General features: G+C 43.6%; 2 protein-coding genes across 5 annotated transcripts in view; one reads left to right on the forward strand and one right to left on the reverse strand.

Annotated features, from left to right (window-relative positions):
• Positions 1-9,527: 9,527 nt before the first annotated feature.
• LOC119167350 (AP-4 complex subunit sigma-1) lies at positions 9,528-17,202 on the reverse strand. Of its 2 annotated transcripts, XM_037418815.2 has the most exons (6): positions 16,991-17,202; positions 15,532-15,691; positions 14,007-14,093; positions 11,173-11,241; positions 11,094-11,105; positions 9,528-9,794 (listed from the first exon to the last, which is right to left on the reverse strand). In XM_037418815.2, exons 1-6 carry the CDS (start codon positions 17,062-17,064, stop codon positions 9,675-9,677), a joined length of 522 nt encoding a protein of 173 aa, XP_037274712.2. In that variant the 5' UTR covers positions 17,065-17,202; the 3' UTR covers positions 9,528-9,674. The 2 variants fall into 2 exon arrangements, with proteins under 2 accessions (XP_037274712.2, XP_037274714.2); XM_037418817.2 differs by lacking the exons at positions 9,528-9,794; positions 16,991-17,202 and adding an exon at positions 16,370-16,452 and having other exon boundaries at positions 10,888-11,105.
• The window catches only part of LOC142765516 (striatin-3-like), a 107,113-nt gene continuing 105,045 nt past the window's right edge, over positions 16,590-18,657 (forward strand). For 2 of the 3 annotated variants that reach the window (XM_075866625.1, XM_075866626.1), the window contains exon 1: positions 16,590-16,853. In XM_075866625.1, coding sequence (XP_075722740.1) covers positions 16,650-16,853 — 204 coding nt within the window. In that variant the 5' untranslated portion in view covers positions 16,590-16,649. The remainder of the gene's footprint in view (positions 16,854-18,657) is intronic. The other variant, XM_075866627.1, reaches the window with a different exon arrangement.

Raw genomic sequence — 18,657 nt, forward strand, 5'->3', positions numbered from 1 at the left:
TTTCAGCATTGCATTTTTTCGCTCTCGTCATTTCGCTAAGTTTGTTCCTTTCCTCATTTTGGACCATGGCCTTCCTTGTGCCATCGAAAACATGGTGGCACTTGTGGGTTCACTGTAGAAGTTTTTAAGCATCGGTCATGGAGCTTGAAAGTTTAGTCTGATGGGTTCACCTTTTTTCAGATTCCTGGATTAAATGCATTCTTTAATAGCAAAGCTTTTCTTAGTTGAGCGTTCGCCGTTTTTTGGCGTAACGAGGGCAAGTCATGCACGGCAACATTGCTTGCACTCTAGCGCAGTTGTGATAGGAGTATGTACAAGTTTTGGCGAGTGTGCTTGTGAAGTGGACCATGGCTGCAATAGAATGCAACCGTAGTTTGCCAGCGTGGCCGTGAACCAACATGTCGTCGACCTGTTACTTAACACACAAAGTGTGATATCAAAAGAAATGATACAACACAGTGATATGTAGAAAAAGATTGGCAAAGCTTAAACATATAAAGACTTGTAAAAAAAGAAAAATGTAAAGGCAGTGGCGCGACGAAGGGGCCGTCGGCTGTGCTGTTTCGATGGCTTTCACGTAGTGGAGCCTGCTGCATTTTGTTTTCATGCATGTGTCGAGAGTTTCACTATTTTTGGTAGTATGCCAGTTTTATTTTATTTATGAATAATGCGACCCTAAACTAAGGTGACGTAACACTATTGCACAGGGAAGACTACAAAATAGTTGAGAGAAGGCGCGTCGTCGATGTGATTGTGCTACACCTTCGTTTATCTTAGCTGTCATTTCAATGGTCCTGCGACAAAGTTCGGTATAAAAGGGCCACTGTAGTTACGAAACGTGTTTCGTTATGATCGGGGCACTGTTTGCAAAAAGTAAAAGTGCTTTTGGCGATAGATTTTGACTCAAGTTTGAAACTCTGTTTCTCAGCTGTACACGGAAAATTTATAACATGTACTTTGTAATCAAGTTAGTTTGTGGCTAGCACTTCTTAGAAATTTTGGTGTACATCTTCTCAGGCTCTTCTCACACATCTCACGCATCTTCTCACACCACTTTATTGCCAAAGGTGTATCAGCTATTAAAGCCGAATGTAGATTGGATGATATTGTGCTGTATGAGGTCTCAGTAGCCTGGTTGTTTATCTTCTGGCAAGGCTTCGTTTTGCCTTGTGGAGCACCAGCTTGTGCTTTCAGTGATATTTTTGTTGATTGCATTGTCAGCGACGTGGTTTGCCTTCTATTAAGCACTATTTCGCTTGTACTGACTCAGTTTCTTATGACTATCCCATAAAAGGTTTCGTCTTTTCGTTTTTCCCCTATGTTCTACATTGTTGCTTGTACGGTGCGTCTCCGAGGGTTAAATCATTTCAATGGCTTTGACTAGTTCTTAACACGGCTATTCTCTTCATTCTAATTGCTTACAGTTAAAGGAGCACTAACATTAAATTTACTAATGTAAAGATTTTTGCGTCAATGAATAGCTATCGACACTCTAGTAGCGATTCGTGTCCGCAACTGCGGGACACATAACTATTACTTTTATTGATTCATATGACTGGTATCTAGCACGATTCAAAACCGCCGGCAACTCCACTATTTTTAGAGCTGGCTGTGCTACCACTGGCGCCACCTCACGGTCACCTCCACACCACGCAACAGCTGACCACTTCACAGAAAAGAGGGACGTCAGGCCATGCTGCTTCGCAAACGTTGCGTCTGCTAGGCACACACATTCAGTCATGGCTTATCACATGCATTGCCGTCGTCGCCGTAAAAAGTGCCGATTAGTGTTGAATACGAGAGTCAGGAGCTTGGAACCTCAGTGATTTGCGACATTACCAATCATTTTTGCTTCGCTCGACCTTTTGTAGAAGAGCGATTCCGAAATGGACGCCATTTCGAGCAGCAATGATGACGTGCCCGATGATGCATGCTTCGGCTGCGTTCGCTCGTGCGTCTAAATTAGCTATATTAGTGTGTGTGGCGTGCACAGCATTCAGCTATACGCAAGGGGGTCAATGAAATAACGGTATAGGGGAAGCGCACCAGAGGAGAAATAAGAAGCAAGAAGCTGCCAGGTTCTTGCTTGCGCCTCCATATGGCCCTACCTATCTGGCCTCTCACGGCGGCGGCAGTAACTTGTTATTACGCAGACGCAAGGAAGTCTACGGATGAAGTAAAATTAACTATTAACGATATCTGTGTGTTAATTGTTAGCGATGATATCTATCTGTATGCTGCTCCACTTTGATAGTTTTTGGTAGTGTTGCCGTGTAACATGCGCGTAGTGAAAAGACACCCTCACTGTGGTTTTTTCGCTCTTCGAACTAGACGACTGCAACTCACAACGGTTCTCCGCCACCCTGCCTGATGAGCACACATTTAATAATGCTCTTTTCTTTGGCCGATCTTTTATGGACGGTTTGCATCTTGGTAATTTCACGAAATCATTCAAAGCGGTACAACGAAGATCACACATGACGTGTAAGTGCGTTTCCAGGCTTTGGCACCAGGATAAAACACTTGGATCGTAGACACTATGGCTACTACTGCATTGTCGCTCAGGATGGTATGCGGGGAATGTATCACGCTGAACACATAGTACTAGTGTCGATGTCACAGGGGCATCTCATTTTTCATTAAGCTCTTGTACGCTGTTTGCTGTCAAAATAGAATAACTTCCACGTGACGAACGCAATTCAAATTTGGCCAAGAGGACCTAGGCATGCCGAGCAATCGAATTAAGAGCACATCTAGATTTTGAAATTTGATGTCAGTGCTCCTTTAATAATTCTTTGAAGCATTTGCAATATCACGATAAACTAGTTTCAATGAGCTCGTTGCACGTTCATGCTAAGTTAGTAAAGGTGTGAAACGCAAGGTTTTCGCTTTACTTGGCAGGCATTCTGTATTGATTATAACTGCACCGTAGCTCTGTCCCAAGCGTGTGGAAATTCAACGTTGCATAAGCTTGGGTTTTACACCTGAAACGATGTAAACATGAGAATGTGAAGCGTTTACACGTTCTTTGGGTAGGTGATTGAGTTATGACTGAAAGCAGCTATGAACGTCAACAATTCCTTCCTAGAGTAGCTGTCTGTGGGTGTCGCATGTGAGCATGTGCTGTTTGAAAGGTCTTGCAAAAATGAATGAACTGTCACTGAACGTGGAAGTTGCCCAGAAATTTTGTCAGGGCTTGTGCTATGACTGGTGTTCTTTTTTTTTTTACCTGGAAGTGTCCATAACGAATGTGTGTCTTTTAGTGTTTTGGTGAGAGCTATTTTGTAGCAGTACGTTCAAATAAAAGAAAAGTTGTAGCGGTAACTAATAGCGCATACCAATCCTGCTCAGCGGGAGTCTGCATTGCCGTCTTGGAGAGTTAAACTGGCTGTAGTTTTTGGTACTTGCTAGTGCTAATACTTTTTAAGCACGGTTATATACGCAGCACTTCTTGCACCCAAGAGCACCTTTACAACTATGTGCTGTACGTTTTTCCGAATATTGTGTCGCTGTAGAAGTATGTTTCAAACTGTTTTGAGGAGAGGCAAGAACATTTTCCATTTCATTTTGCGACACCATGTTTAGGTGCCGTGGTAATTGGCCGTTACATACAGAATAAATTCCTATTGGATTTTTGCGCAGAATCCAGGCTCAAATTGCAGATTTTATTTCGTGAGCAGCGGCTCTATTCATTCTTTCCCATTGAAGTACAGTTGATCTCAAAACGATATGCACCATGTGAGTGTGAGCCGAAATTGCCATCTATGCTGCCCAAGTGGCTAGACGTCTTCTGTCGAAAGCACAGCTGTGGGTGCACATTCGCCCGAGCAATGCTCTGGGCAGCAGACGGCTCGCCACTAGACCGTGCAGATGCAATTTCGGTGTGCACTGACATGGTCCGTGTCATTTGATGGCCAACTGTACCTGTTTTTCACTGGACGACGCCACAGGCGCTGTGTAAAGCCGATTTTAAACACGATTTCAAACTATGTAAACTGCTTAATGTTATGTCCAATGAAAACTCGAATGCAAAGGCAGCCAGTACTTTAGCAAGAGCCATTGAAATCCACACTTTAATACTTGGATATGACTTTGAAGTAACGTAAAGTACAATGTAGTGAGCAAATATATTTGTGCAGAAGTGGTCAGACACAACTACCCTTCTAAACTTTTCCTTGTTAAATGTGTGCTCTATTGAACTGCAAGTTTTGTACGTCCTGTAAGTAGGTAGCTTGCATGTTTAACGTAGTGGTGGTTGTACTGTCCACTCGCGTAACACTTCCATGCTAGTCTTGGCATCAAAGTTCTGCCGTATTTCTTTGTCGTTTGAATTAAGCTTGCAGTCGATATTTCCTGAACTTCTGGTTGTGCTTCTACTCCAGCAGTCGTATTGCCCACGATGATGGTTGCGTGCAGTGAGAGTGTGGCTCTGTTCAAGACCATGTAGTTATTAATATTTACGAGCTTGCGTTGATTTGAGTTGGCTTAGTCTTTCAATTGACATTGGAGCTTTCAAATTTCCGGGTCACTATTAAAACTTGATGATGTCAAGTTTTAAGGTTGTCATCGTTCTGAACTGCAATGGTTCATTAGTCAGTTTAGACGGGTGTCTGTAGCTGTTCCCATTTGTCTTTCCTGTGGCCATGTTTGTGCATGAGAGCTTGCTATGCAGCTGCTACCAGCTGCCTTTTCTTCTTTTTCTCCTAATTACTGCTGTCTTTTTACTACTTACCAATTATTTTTTTGAGACTATGTAACTGTGAAGCTAGCTTTATCTGTAAAGATGTAGTGGTGTTTGGCTGGTGCTTGATGCTTTCTTTTTCAAGGGTGACACACAAAAGCACGCTCCTTTGCACTGTCCTGAAGCTTACATGTGACAAAGTAGATGGTTTTTTTAACTAGGGCATGGCATTACGTGTATTATTTCTCAGGTCAACTGGCTTGTTGTTTCTTAGCACTTCATTACCTTTTGTTCTGTTCTTATGTTACCATCAGTGATGCGGAGGAAGTGGCATGCAAGTGTCTGCGGCAGTTTTTTGTTTCTGCTGCCTCTGAAAGAAGTATTTATTCTTTGTTACACCAGTGTTATTGTTTAGACTCATTATATGATATACTGACCTCCCAACCTGCGTGGGACTTGTGTGTCTGTGGCTACGTAGGTACGGCTGTGTTGCCAAGTAGCCGCATACGAGTGGCCATATTAGTTGCATCTCACCTTGAAAGCTATGTAGGTGTTTGTTTAAGTGCAGTGCATTGGCCGCTTAGGGCTGGTATGTGCTGGTACCACACAGTTCTTTCAATCGTACTGGTTGTGAAATTGCGTTTGAAACCATGACGTGCCAATGGCCGATTCTTTATGGGGGCCTGCAAATTGGCACGCCATCTGGTAGCAGCAATACGAAATAATAGGTTATTGCGGCACCGCCCCTGCGTGTGCTTCTCTCAAGTTTTTCAACGCAGTACGCAGCGCAGGCGTCGGTGCAAGCATTTATTAGTTTCAGCAGACTCCCACGATTTCGATTCACGGGGCCTATAAAGAGTTTTGCAACTCGTACGACTGAATAACTCTGCCGGTACCGGACATCTGTTGGCATGAGCACCTTTTGCTGTACCAGTACCAACCTGCCAGCTTCGCATTTGTGGCTCGAGCTTTGGTGGCATCTTGCAAATGGCATAGTTGTGCTATTTGTGCGCTGATGTGCAGAAACATTCAGTTGATAATGGAAGCCTGTCCAAGAACATGTGTAGCTGAGCACAGAGTTGAAAAAATGCAAGAACTACGACGATGTAGTGTGGCCTAAGACAGGCATAGTTGTTCACGAATGTGTGTGTATTACACAAAGGTAGTTAAGCAGATTTGTCAAAGTCTCTCTCTCCCCATATCTATGATGCATATGGTCACACCTCAAGCCTAAGCTATGATAAAACTTAAACTGAAATTCTTGTCATCCTTCTTTATGACATATGACAGAGCTACTTTGCATCAATGGAAACATATTGTCGAAAATACATCTTCCACCTTGCGCTTGCTATCACACCCAAAACACTCATTTCATAGTTGAACAGCATTGCTTTTTTCAGATTGAAGAGGCACCTATGTCAGTGGCTAACAACTTTTTAGCAGCTAAAGCCATTGATGTCAAAGTGTTCATATAAGTAAGATTCCTTCTACGCTTCAGTGGCATCTCCGGGTTCGGTAACAGCCAGTTCTGAGCTTGGTCAATGCGGAGCTGGGCGCAGGTTCTTGCTGGCGATGAATGAATGGCGAGTGGAAACCTAAACACGAGACTTTGTGAAGAAATGGACGTGGCGGGCACTGTCGATACCAAATGTACCTTGACAGCTGCCTGTACTAATCGCAACTTCGGCAGAAAGCATGCTTAACCCATGGCCATGTTATTTGAAAGAAGCAGTTGACCTGATTGATGGCTGCTATGGCTCAAGTATTGCAGAAGCAGTTAGTTGTCGCTGTGATTTCGTGCATGTTTTAAATGTTCTCTGTACTGTTTAGTGTAAAAAACTATGCATGTCTTCAGGTTGTAGCCTTCCATTGTCTCTTGTTTGTACATCTGTATGTTGTGACCTCTTGTCCTTCACATATGTTTCCCTGCATTGTTTATGCGATGATGGTTTTGTAGGGCTGCTCTTCACAGTGAATGTGTTTCACTGAAAATAAAACTTGTTTCCTTTTTTTTTATTGTCTGCGGTATTTTTTAAAGATGATAGTCTTTCTTGGGGACCTTAGACGCAAAAATTTTGGTCTGTTTGTCCACTCTTAAATGCATCGGGTACTTTAAACAGCCGACCCCATCCGCAGCGCCCACCAATGTTGCTCAAGATTGAGCGTTCATGCTTGTGCAATTGTCGATTAAAAAGCAATTACTGCGCATGTCTGGGGCCCCATAGCAACATGTATATGTTCCGCATGTGCGTCTTTTACTAGAAAAAGCATACATAAGTAATTTTAAGGACCGTAGCGCTGACCATGCAACGCTTGCACGGAAAGGCGAGTGTTTCCAACGCTTTGCTAAAACGAGACGGTGGTGGCACCTACCCGTCGCCTTGCGTTATCATCTCTGAAATGGGCGTGCACACCAGTCTCAGAGCCTCGCGCTTTGTTTTCTAAGAAAACTGCCAGATGGCGCTCATGTTTCACGTGTGACGTGACGATGCGTTCGTTCGCCTTCGCGGCACGCTCTAAGTACTCTAACGCAACGCCTCCAGAATACCATACACCGATTTTCTTGTGCAGAACATCAAATAAATGTCTTGATCACTCTCTCTACACCCAAGACTATTGTCTTTCGATGACTTTTGCAGATTAACATGCAAATACGGGCCAGTTTTTTTTTTAGACGCACTGAAATTTTGTGCACTTTGCTGTGGCACTGCGCAAACCTTTTAAATAGTGTTCACCCTGTTAAGGCAATTCAAACTAAATATCACAGCCCATGGGTTCAAGGTGTTGGAATGAAATGTGTTTCATTCCATTTCAGTTCCATTCCACTGCAAAAATTGCCGTTCCATTTCTGTTCCAGAACAACAACAACAAAAAAAAAACACACACACACACACTGTTCTGTAATGATTCGTAACGGTTTTGTTTGTATGCAAATGTAATTTTGAGTATGAGATTCGAGGTATAGTAACTTGATTGATTGATATAGAGGAACGCAAATAAATGTACCATGGATTCGTACCAACTAGTGCAAACCAGTGTCCTATGTTATAGCATTCAATTTTCTCGTAAGTGAACTATAAAGTTTCTGAACAGTCTCTGTGCTTTGTGTCAAGGGTATGATCTTCGAAGAATACAGTCATAGAGTGTGCTCTCAGATATGCAATACCGCTGTTCTGATGACCTTCAGTCCTAAGAATGCCCTCTCCGTGCTGGCCTGCGTGACGGGCACACGAAAGTCTACATGCATTATTATAAACAGCACTGGTTGCCATTCTTTGAATTTTTCACGAAGTTTCAACACATCTTCACTTAAGGTTTTGTGCCCGAGATACGCGCTAGTACTGTACCCTGAGGGCAGCGCGAGCATGACTGCTCGCATTGTGCAAGTTTGGTTGTTCCAAACTGTGTTGATTTCCGTTAATCAAAGAACGATAATTATTTTGGTTTCACTCTGGAATGAAAAGGAGAAAACATTTAAGTTAATTTTCGTTCAGGTCTAAAATTTTTTTTTTCCTTTCGTTCTGACCCACTGAGTGGATCTCTTGCTGAAGATTATGTTTGCAAATTATGAAATGAATGGGCGCTAAAATTGCAAAAAAAAAGTGCCCCTTCACTTTCGAGCGAGCCGGACTTTAACGGAAAGCAAAAGCCATACATCTACATGGTGTATTAACAGGCAGTACATGCGATATTGTTGACCGTGTTCTGATGTAGAGGGCCCAATGCTGCCATTGGACATCAAAGTGGGCCACATAGAGAAGAAAAAGAAAAAAAAAGGGCGAGTTTAGTAATCTGGACATGATGCACGCAATAATGAAGGAAAGGTAAACCATACACAAACATTAAACAAGCTATCAGGACATTGATGCACTCTAGCACAGCATATACTCCCGCGAAAGAGCAAGGGTGCGTTGCACCCACGCACTGTGATGTGCACAGGTGATGGGATTTTCCAGTTCTAGCACGAAAGAACGCCGTGAATGAGTGTCTAGCAGAGGTAAGCCAGTTTTGTTGGGCAGTTAAAAAAAAAAAAAAAACAGCTCTCGAGTTACATGTATGAAAGAAAAAAAAAACCTACAAAATAATTTAGACGAAAAAGGTGCCTTTTTTTTATGCAATGGAAACACTCATAATTTTCACCCTGAATTTTGGGAACAAGACGTGCTCATGGTACAAGTAGATGTGGTACATCAGGCAAGTTTTGTTCAATTTCACTATATTCATGTTTGCCAGTAAGTACCGCTTGGGTACAGGCAATTGAATCCACGTGGAACCCAAGGAAATTGTTTTAAGTTCCCGGGAATGAAGAACGTGCATAGCTTTTGTAATTGTGGGCGGAGCTTCTCTTCAATTATTCGTTTGTGACAGAACACTTGCATTTCTTGGAAACAAGTCACCCTTTGCAAACCACTCGTGACAGTTGATGGTTTGGAATGGAATTGGATGTACAGCCTTGAAATTGTCAGATGCAAAGAGATGGTTATATATTTTTGCATGGTGTATTCTTTACCAAATCTTGGCAACTCAGAGTCTGGATATATCCTTTTCCAAAGTTTGCAAAGCGGTAGTAGACATCTCTTGTACATTCATTTATAGATACTCATACAAAAAAAAAGGAATGAATTTGTTTCAGATATATGGGCTGTAAAAACAGCTGCAACATTCTACCGGCTGATGCACTGCAGTAAGAGAAATGAGACTGAAATAAAAATCTGGCAAAAGTATTACCAGTGATTTTCATTTTGTGCGTATTTGTACAGAAGGGTCCATACTTAAGAAAAGCTCTTTGCGCGTATTTAAAATGTGCACCGACAAGCAACCACTACACTAGTGACTTGTCTCACTTTGTCAAAGGTCGACCTCTAGTTCGTGAGCAAGGACTCGACCAACGTCATTGTGAGCAGGCAAGTCTTTGAGACTGTGCCTGCTCACACTTCTGAAGACGACCTTGCGCTGCCCACGGTCCGCAGCGGCATCGTAGTCAAGTCCACACTCAGGCGTTGTCGAAAGCTTTCAACCGTTCCAGGACGTTTTGTACGTTGGTCTCCGACACGTTCCCATTACTGACCATGTGCTGAAGGACGAGGTGCAGCTTGAAAAACTCGGCAACGATCTGGTGCCGTCTACAGTCAAGGCACCCTATGGAAAGCGTGGGCGATTTCGTCATTGAAACAAGTCGAAGTGCTACAATACCTCCGCTTAGGAGAGCCTGTTAATCTTGAATGTTCATAAAATACACAAAAGACAAAAGGAAGATACAACACAGTGCTGGTCATGCTGCGCATCTTCTTTTCGTTTTTGCTTTTAGAAAACCTTATGAACAGCATTAAAAATGGTAACAATGATCAGTTATGTATGTGGAGTATCCGTACTACTTTTCCAGGAAAGTAACACTTGAAAGTCAGTGGGAAATGCTCAAGGGACTCCATTTATTCGTCCCATATAATGCATCTATTGGAGCTAACCTAGTGTAGTCTGAATTAAACAAGCCTACTTGGCGTTAAGTGTGAATGTGTTCGTTATAGTCAGAGATTATGCAGGACATTTAGGAAAGCGATGTAATATCTTGAGGTTTGCAAGCTCCTTATTTTTAGGGATTCTACAAATAATTTCTTAAGCCATGTTGACACTTAAAATGCCCTGAACCGCCTCCGATATTTTTGAACATGTCAAATAAATGCACTGAGTTCAAAATGCCGTCAGAGTCAACAATGCCAAACATGGCAGTCCTATAAGCCACCGGTGCCCCACGAGTTCCAAGAAACAGTCCCTTAATATGAGTGTACAAGCGTGGGCTTGTTGGTTTTAGTTTACGATGACGAATTTTGCAGCGTGCGGACATAGGAAAAGCATGGGACAGAGAAGCGCTCTTATCCACTCTGTCCCATGCTTTTCTTACGTTTGCACGTTGTGTAATTCGCTATCACAAAAAGAATCCCTCCTCTCCACGAGGCCTTTCGGTAATACTCAACGTTTCCTCCGATGTCACCTGCATTCACGTCGAATCATGTCATCCACAAAACGAACCCATTTGTCTGCTCACTTGTATGCATAATCGTCACTCTCGCCTTCTCAACCCCTGAGGAGGAACACAGGCCAGAAAAATAGACAAGCCTAGGAGCAAAGCATAGCGAAGGCAAAAGCGAAACCCGGCGAGGACCTTCTTTAGATAATAAAATGCGTGTAGCTCTGTCATTGCGGCACAGTTTCGAGAAATTCTCACAGCTTTGTGTTTGCTGCATACTCGACTTAACTGCAACACACCCAACCTCAATAACCGTACAAAAGCGCACAAAAGCAAGCATCAAATAAAAGTAAATGACACCTGTCACAATTGTTATACTAGTGCGCATTGTAAACAAGCTGCTGAATGCTGATGAGTCTCGAGAATTTTTTTTTTATGTAAGGATACCTTCTTTTCAGTCTGAAATGGAACAAAAAGAAGTAATTAGAAGGGCTTAAGAATAACCAATGCGTTCTGCGCTGCTTACCACTCCCGAGAAGTAGGCATCTAGGACTTGTATGAAGGCACGTACGAACTCGTACACGGCAAGGTTATTCTGCAAAGAACAAGGTCAACATATTTTTGTTATGCCATCTGTATATTAAAGACCACTGAGATAAATGAAGTCGAACATCTTGTTAAATGCATCCACACTTATGTATTTAGCATGAGAAGATAACGAACACCGATGCCACACGATGGCTAGTTTCTCTCAGCTCTTATCTTCAGTCTTTTTGTTTCTGCAGGTTGATGGGTAGTATCTGTTTTTATATAAATATTTGCCCCTTGTAGCTCTTTTCCAACTTTTTGCTCTTTCAAGTAATATACGCATGGATTGAAGCACGGATTCAGGCTTGCTTCTTGAACACGATGGTTGCAGTACAGTTACTGTGTTTGTCTGTTATTCCGTGTTGTCCATGTTTCTTACAGCCCATCAACGCATTTCTATTTTGCTTTTCTTTAAAGTAATGATGAGCTCTTATGCTGCCAAGGTTTATCACTGCATCCACATATCCGGGATTGCATCCTACTGTGTGCACATACACATGCACACACGCATTTTTTTTTGCCCGATTTATATTTAGGATAGATCTCCAAGATTAAAGACAGGTACGAAGGTTACAAACTCAACATTGCTAAAGCTAACTTAAATACTTGGCTCTACTATGTATTTAAGACTTTGATTTTTGTGGTAAGCAAAAATTTTAGAACAAGAAAATCAATGACACAGATGGAGGAATGAGAACTTCAAAATATAGCTGTTTAATAATGGTAAACCAGATTTGAAGAAGTAATAAATTCTGAGGTTTTGCATGCCAAAACCACAATATCGTGATGAAGCATGGCCTACTGGTGGCTACAGATTAATTTTGCCTACATAGCGTTCTTTGTTGCACACCTAAATCTCAATACACAAGTAATGTTGCGCATTCGTTACAGCTGCTGAGTTGTCATGGTTGGCAACGGAACCGTTAGAGGCAACCACCCCCTTTGAGGAACAGTTCGATGAACTCTGTGAGCAACTTTTGAAAACAGGTTCTTATCTTTCCCACGCCCTACACCAACACTGCAGCTCTTGCTTACATGCACTGCTGTTGATAAACTTATCTCCATTATCAGCAGCAATCAGGGGCCTGATGCAGGCTCCATTGTTGTGGAGTAAGGGCAGAGGCCTGCTCTTACCACAAGTGACGCGGCAGGCAGACTTACAGAGGCACTGCTGACGCCAGCAGAGATAAGGTTGGAAAATAAGCCTACTCTAGCTGATAGCAAATAAAAAAAACAGCTGTTGGGTGAAGATAAGATAAGAAATGATAGGTGACTCCAAAAACTATGACGATTCAAGCAGTCAAATTCATCATTGCAGAGCAAGCCCAGTTTTCGTCTTTCAGTGTAATATACAAAATATGTTGCACATGCCCGGTTTGTTCAAGTGAAGAAATGCTGGTAAAGATCTCGTCATTGCTTTTGTGCGACAAAGTGTCACTTTTTATTCAAACGGAAAATCGTGCAACAAGTTCTTGTACCAATTTTTCATTCGGGACAACAAAATAAAATCTAGACTATGTGTGAGGGACTGGTGTTTGACAAATATTGAATATGTCAAAAATAAAAAAACAGGAAGAACTGTAACATTACGTGAAAATTTTTTTTGACGAGACTAAGCATGTTTTTAACACTTGCACATTGCATTCTGCCACGAAATGCTTCTTTAGGATAATTTAAATACGTACATTTTTCTTCCAAATTCGAATAACAAGGAAGAAATTAGGCATGTTTGAGGGCCTAAGTGTATTTAAACACTATAAGGTTATCGGTGACAAAAGCAGCTTTTTACTCTTTCGAGACTTATTTAGAGCAGGAAAAATACCACTTTGGAGCAGCTATTGGTGTTTTAGAAGCAGATGGCAGAATATTCCATACAACTCCTACTATATTCAGAGTGTTGCATAAGTACAAATATCTATTATGAAAGATGTTCCAAAGTCTAAAATCAACGTAAATTGCAAGACACAAACGATTAGGTTGCTTACCAAATGCTCGAGATATGAGCTATATATTTAAATACTACAATCTCTGTTATTTTTACATATCACTAAAGTAGCCTGCATGTAAAATTGAAAATATCTAAATATTCTGAAAGCTTGATATGCCAGTTCTTGCTGCATAAATAAGAGCCAACAGTGTTACATATTAACATGCTAAAATCACAGCATACAAATTTTTTTCAGTTTCATTAGAGTTTACAAGTTGGTCACACACTCAAAATTGCTTGTCTTCAATTTCTCAGCGCCAGTTAGGAGCATGTTCGAAGTAAATTTTAGCAAGAACTACGATTTGGAGCAGCATGCCTGTTTTGGAGCAGTTTGGAGCAGCACTTACGTCACTGGGTTGTCTATTTATGAAACCGCGATGCTCTCTGCATGACAAGAACGGCTGAATTGCCAATTCACGGCAACATTCACCCAACGCCTGATACAACGAACAAACTAGATGTAGTGCTCCTTTGCAGTAATATTGACCTCCGTTACAAGAGCATGTTAAGAACGTAAACCATTGAAATGGTTCCTTATGTAACCCTCTACTGCTAGGATGGTGAAAAACTGTCTGCAGTATTCCTCAAGTAAATAAATAAAATAAACATGATGTGGTGCAAACAGTTTATGTTACAAATAGCTGAAAAGTGGAAGTGCCAATCATGGTGAAATCAGCAGTGAAACTGTAGCACAGTTCACAATGTGCTGCTCAGCTGCCTTTTATAGCATGCGCAAACAGGGTGGCCCATCACCAAAATCAATCAAAGACAAATTGGCTGGTTACCTCATCGCCATCTGTACCAATGATCAGTATAAGCTGTCCCGTCCGGCGGTACACGATGTTGAAGCCGTCGTGCAGAAAAAATGAGCACTGGAGAATCAAACAAAGAAGAGCTGCGCTATGACTGACGAGTTTTGCAAAATCACACTTACTCATTCCACACTTCGTCTGTTGCCAACGCTTCTCATATGTGCCCTGTTCTAGTGGCCGCCTGCTAAAGTCGGCATCCCAGTGAAACTGTCACCAACAATCTGGTGCATGTAACACAATGTCTTACTAAGATTCAAAAATGTTAAGCCTCAGTAGATGATATGTTAGGTGGTTATCACCGTTACCGTAGTTCCTTAACTAGTACCTGTTCATAATGATATGTAGCACGTACGCTACATGCACATTGGTCTTGAAGTGAATCTGCTGTGCATCCTTCACATAAGATGAGTTCTATGCCATGTATGTGTTTTGCACAGAATGTTCTGGCGTGGTAAGTACAGTAAAAGCAGTCACACTCGAGTCTGTGCACATGTTTTGTAATAGTATTAGTAATTACTTGTGCTTGCCCAGCACTCAGTCCTTCTTAACATTTTTAATATATGATGGAAACATCCATGTTAGTGTTCTGATGATCTGAGCTGGCGAGGGGAATTATATGAAGCATGTGCTTTGCCAAAGTGTCTGACCGTGTAAAATAATCGAAACTGTAAGTAATACGAAAAAAATTATCACTAAACATTCACAAATAAATGAACACTATCGTCAAGATGCCTGGCAGATATCTCAGGTAAGTTTTCACATTTTATCAATCTTTGACTTCATCTTGACTTTTCCTAATGAACAGGTGGAGGGTATGACTCCGGTAGCGACAGTCATATTTCAGTGCAGGCAATGTGCTAGAGGCCCGTACACTATATGTTATGTCGGTGCACACTAAAGAACCTTTTATGGTCAAAATTTCCGTAGCCCTCCACTATAGGATGTATCTCAGAATCGTATCATGGTTGTTATTGTTAACATTACTATTATACCGGTGAAAAGGTAGTGGCCAGGAATGCTTTTCAGGGGATGGGAGGTATCTGCTGAAGCCATTGATTATTTGAGGATATAGCACCTACTTTTAAATAATAATTGAGCGAGGCGGCAGTATCACTGCTAAATCCCGCCACTTTCCTTACCAACTTCATTTCGATAGGGGGGGGCTAGCACTCTTTTCTGGCTTCGGGCGTGACTGGTGACCGGTTTCTCGGTAATATACCTGTGACGTCATAGACGGCTTCACAACGCTGTTCAACTTTTATCACCCGATCGTCACTATCACCAGCGCAGGCCCAATGAGGCGGCACACTTCGCTATCACGGTCATCTTGAATTATTCACAGACATGAAGCTGCACATTAATTATAATTAACACGCAGGTGCAAATTGGGGCGCCGCTAATTAAGCTAGCTAGATATGATGGGCTTGGTCTAAACTTCCGTCCGGGATTTTTAGCAGATAAAAAAAAAGTCGCTCCGAATAAGCCGGCATATACTTACGCTGTTTTGATTCCTGGAAAGACATTTCTTGATCAGCGCGGCTTCCAACGACGGCCTTTTCGCTTTGTCGACCGGATAGAAGTAGTAGGCGTAACGCAACCGCTGTTCGCAGTTGGCAATCAACAAGAACTTGTACATGTCTTCAGATAGCGTCCAAAAGCTGGAGATTGCATAGAAAAGGGCCATTCAATTGGGGAATCGAACTTCGGCTTCAGATATGACCGACTTCAAAGATAAACCAACAACAGTGATCGATCACACTGAAATAATTTAAAGTACTTGCGATATATGGTTCAGAAACTAAATTATTTCGCTTCTCACTGGCATAATTTAATTCCTCGCGCGCAAAGCATACTATAGGGTGTTGAAGGAGTTCTGCGAGGTCCAAGACTGTTCATACAAAGTGGCAATTACCAAATTCACCCTCTCCTCCCTTTTACAAGCTGTCTTCACCGCGGTCTGATGAAGAGTGTGGTAAAACATGCTTTCAGGTGTGCTGCTTCTTAGTTTAACACGGAAGAACAATACACTGGACTAGCACTAAAATGATTTGTTTACCACTGTTGTAACTTGTTTTGAATAGCCCGCGAATTGACAAAGAGGAACGCTGACACTGGTAAAAACACCGGCGTAGATTTATCACAAATGAAACTGTGTTGAAGTTCACTGAACGCCTTTGAAATATATTATTGGCACGAACCTCACGCCGTGTACTTACAAGCATTAAAAGATGCTCGCCGCGTGCAATTAGTTAACAATCAATTAGAGCACCGGTTACCATCCGGTCACATTAAAACAACAATATTCGGGTAGGACCATAAAAGCGCACGATACGTACGAAAATGCGAACTTTGCATACATCTAGACAAATAAAAACCCTGAAGAAAGCGCGCGGATAAACTTCCCCCAGCTGCGCTTTCAGCCGCTTTTGGCACGTCATGTGGCGCCCTCACGACGCCTGGAGTCGAACTTTTGCGGCGCTTGTCGCGCTCTCTGCCTGCTGCGAAAGTAAGCAGCCGTGTAATGACGTCATCTGCGCGGCGGAAAATGTATCCCGGCATTCCGCGTGACGTCGTCGGCCACGGCTGGATCCATGTAAATGGCGACCATGCAGTGATATGGAGGACGTATCGTCAGCGCAAAATCACAGTCAGTTGGGGCCGCCGGGGGGCCCCATGGGCATGAACGCCAAAATGAACCAAGAAGAACCAGCGCAGAGGCCCCAGTACTCCATACCCGGGATTTTACACTTTATACAGCACGAGTGGGCCCGCTTCGAAATGGAGAGAGCCCAGTGGGACGTCGAGAGAGCCGAGTTCCAAGTGAGTGTGTGCTGCGGTGACGCTTTGCGCCCCTGTTTCGCATCCCTCGGAACACCGCCTCGCGAGCTGTGCCTGGTCGTCGTTTACGCCCTGTCAGCGTCGCGCTGCGCGTTCCTGCGACACCGATAGAAACTCACCCGCATTTGCCGACGGTTGACAGCGTCCGTGGCCTTTGGCAGGGTCGGAAATCCCGGAACGCCGCTTTTCTCATACAAACCGTGCTACTGCCTCTGGCAATGGCTAGCGCTGGCTTAAAAAAAGCAATATGGCGCTCAGGTTTATTCCTTTCCCTTAGGCCTAAAATACGTCGAGAACGGCCGAATTGGAGCGGACAGTGCTTCGGAGCGCGGCAGGAAAGCGTGCCCGAAGCGACGTTAACCGTAACGAGTCCTAGGAAGCGATACGAAGCTGTGCGCTCCCGTCTGCCGTGCTCGCGTCGCCATCTCCGACGCTCCTTTGTCGAAGGGGTTTTCCTCCGCTGCCTCTGCGTGCGTACCGGGATGCTGTCGTTTAAGAACTCGGGACAGTCTTCTCGCGGTCTCTAATCGAGTGTCAAGTTGACCGCGGCTGTAGTGTGACACGCGGCTGCCGCGACATTTCGGGAACGTGACGAGCCGGGTGCACAGTTTTATCTTGGACGCACGGAAGAATCCCTCCCGTCGGTCGCTAGTTTGCTCAAGGTTAGCGCTGTTGCGTCCGCACTTGCTCCAGTTCTGCTACATTCTTGTTTCTTTAGTATCTTATTCGCAGAGCTTTTCTTTTAACCGTTCTTTCAAACTTTTTGCGCGGTTTACGAAGGCAGTCTACTCGGCCTGCGTTTCCTACGCGGCCCCTGCCTTCGCGTTGATTCGATCGTTGGCCTAGACATTGCTCGCCGCCTGCACATTCGGCCGATTATCGACGCCGAAGGAATCCCAGCGATGTGATCTTGTTTGAAGGGAAGACTGTGGGACGAACTGCGTAGGGCGCCGCTCTTTTGCCGGTGTTTTGTTCCGTGCCTTGTCAGGAAGCGGGCTGGGTCACTGTCTTTTTTATTTCCCCTTTACGTTCGTGCTTTTTGGCGTTTCTGTGCGCGTCACAAGTTGCGCGATCCTCTCGTTGAATACTTTACGGGGGATACGACGCTCGTCACCGACCGGCCCATTATTGCGCGCCCTGTATGAAGCACAGGGCCGCTTTGTCGGAAGCGAGCGCTCAATGATGCGGCTACCGCTTGAAATGGCTTCTTCCTTCCTGTTGCGTTGCTGTCTCAGCGCCGTCGTTTTCGTGCGCGCTTCCGTGTCCCAGCGATCTGGGCGCGACGGCAGGTAGCATGCTTGAGGAAAGACGCCCACCCGTCTGTGGCAGCCGCGTTTCTTGATCGCTCGGTTTCTTTTTTTTTTTGTTTTGTTTACGACGTGATTGCTCGTCCCCGCTTGTGCAAACGATGTCGCGAGGTGCTGTGCACGCTCTATTGGGTTTTTGTTTTGCTGCTGCCTTTGCACTATCCCGCTGAGAGCGTCGCGGCATGTGTTCTCGCCCTATCTTTGTTACCAGATGACCCCTCAGCTGTGTCGTCTGCTAGTTGCTTTTTGTTAGTGTACCGTTACTCAGTTGACTAGCGCTTGTTTCGTAGTTTGTACCCGTTGTTACTGTGACCTTATTTTGGTAATCTCCCGAATGTTTCGCTGTGCGTAAACATTAGTAGTACCGAAATTTGTAAGGCATATTTAAGCCGTATTCAGCACACAAACGCCTCCATGTTGAGGAGGGGGTTTGGGTGGGGTTGCTAATGCGATCTCCTTTGAACTTATCGCATGCCGTG

Source organism: Rhipicephalus microplus, chromosome 6 (assembly GCF_043290135.1).
Source record: "Rhipicephalus microplus isolate Deutch F79 chromosome 6, USDA_Rmic, whole genome shotgun sequence".
NCBI classification, from domain to species: domain Eukaryota; kingdom Metazoa; phylum Arthropoda; class Arachnida; order Ixodida; family Ixodidae; genus Rhipicephalus; species Rhipicephalus microplus.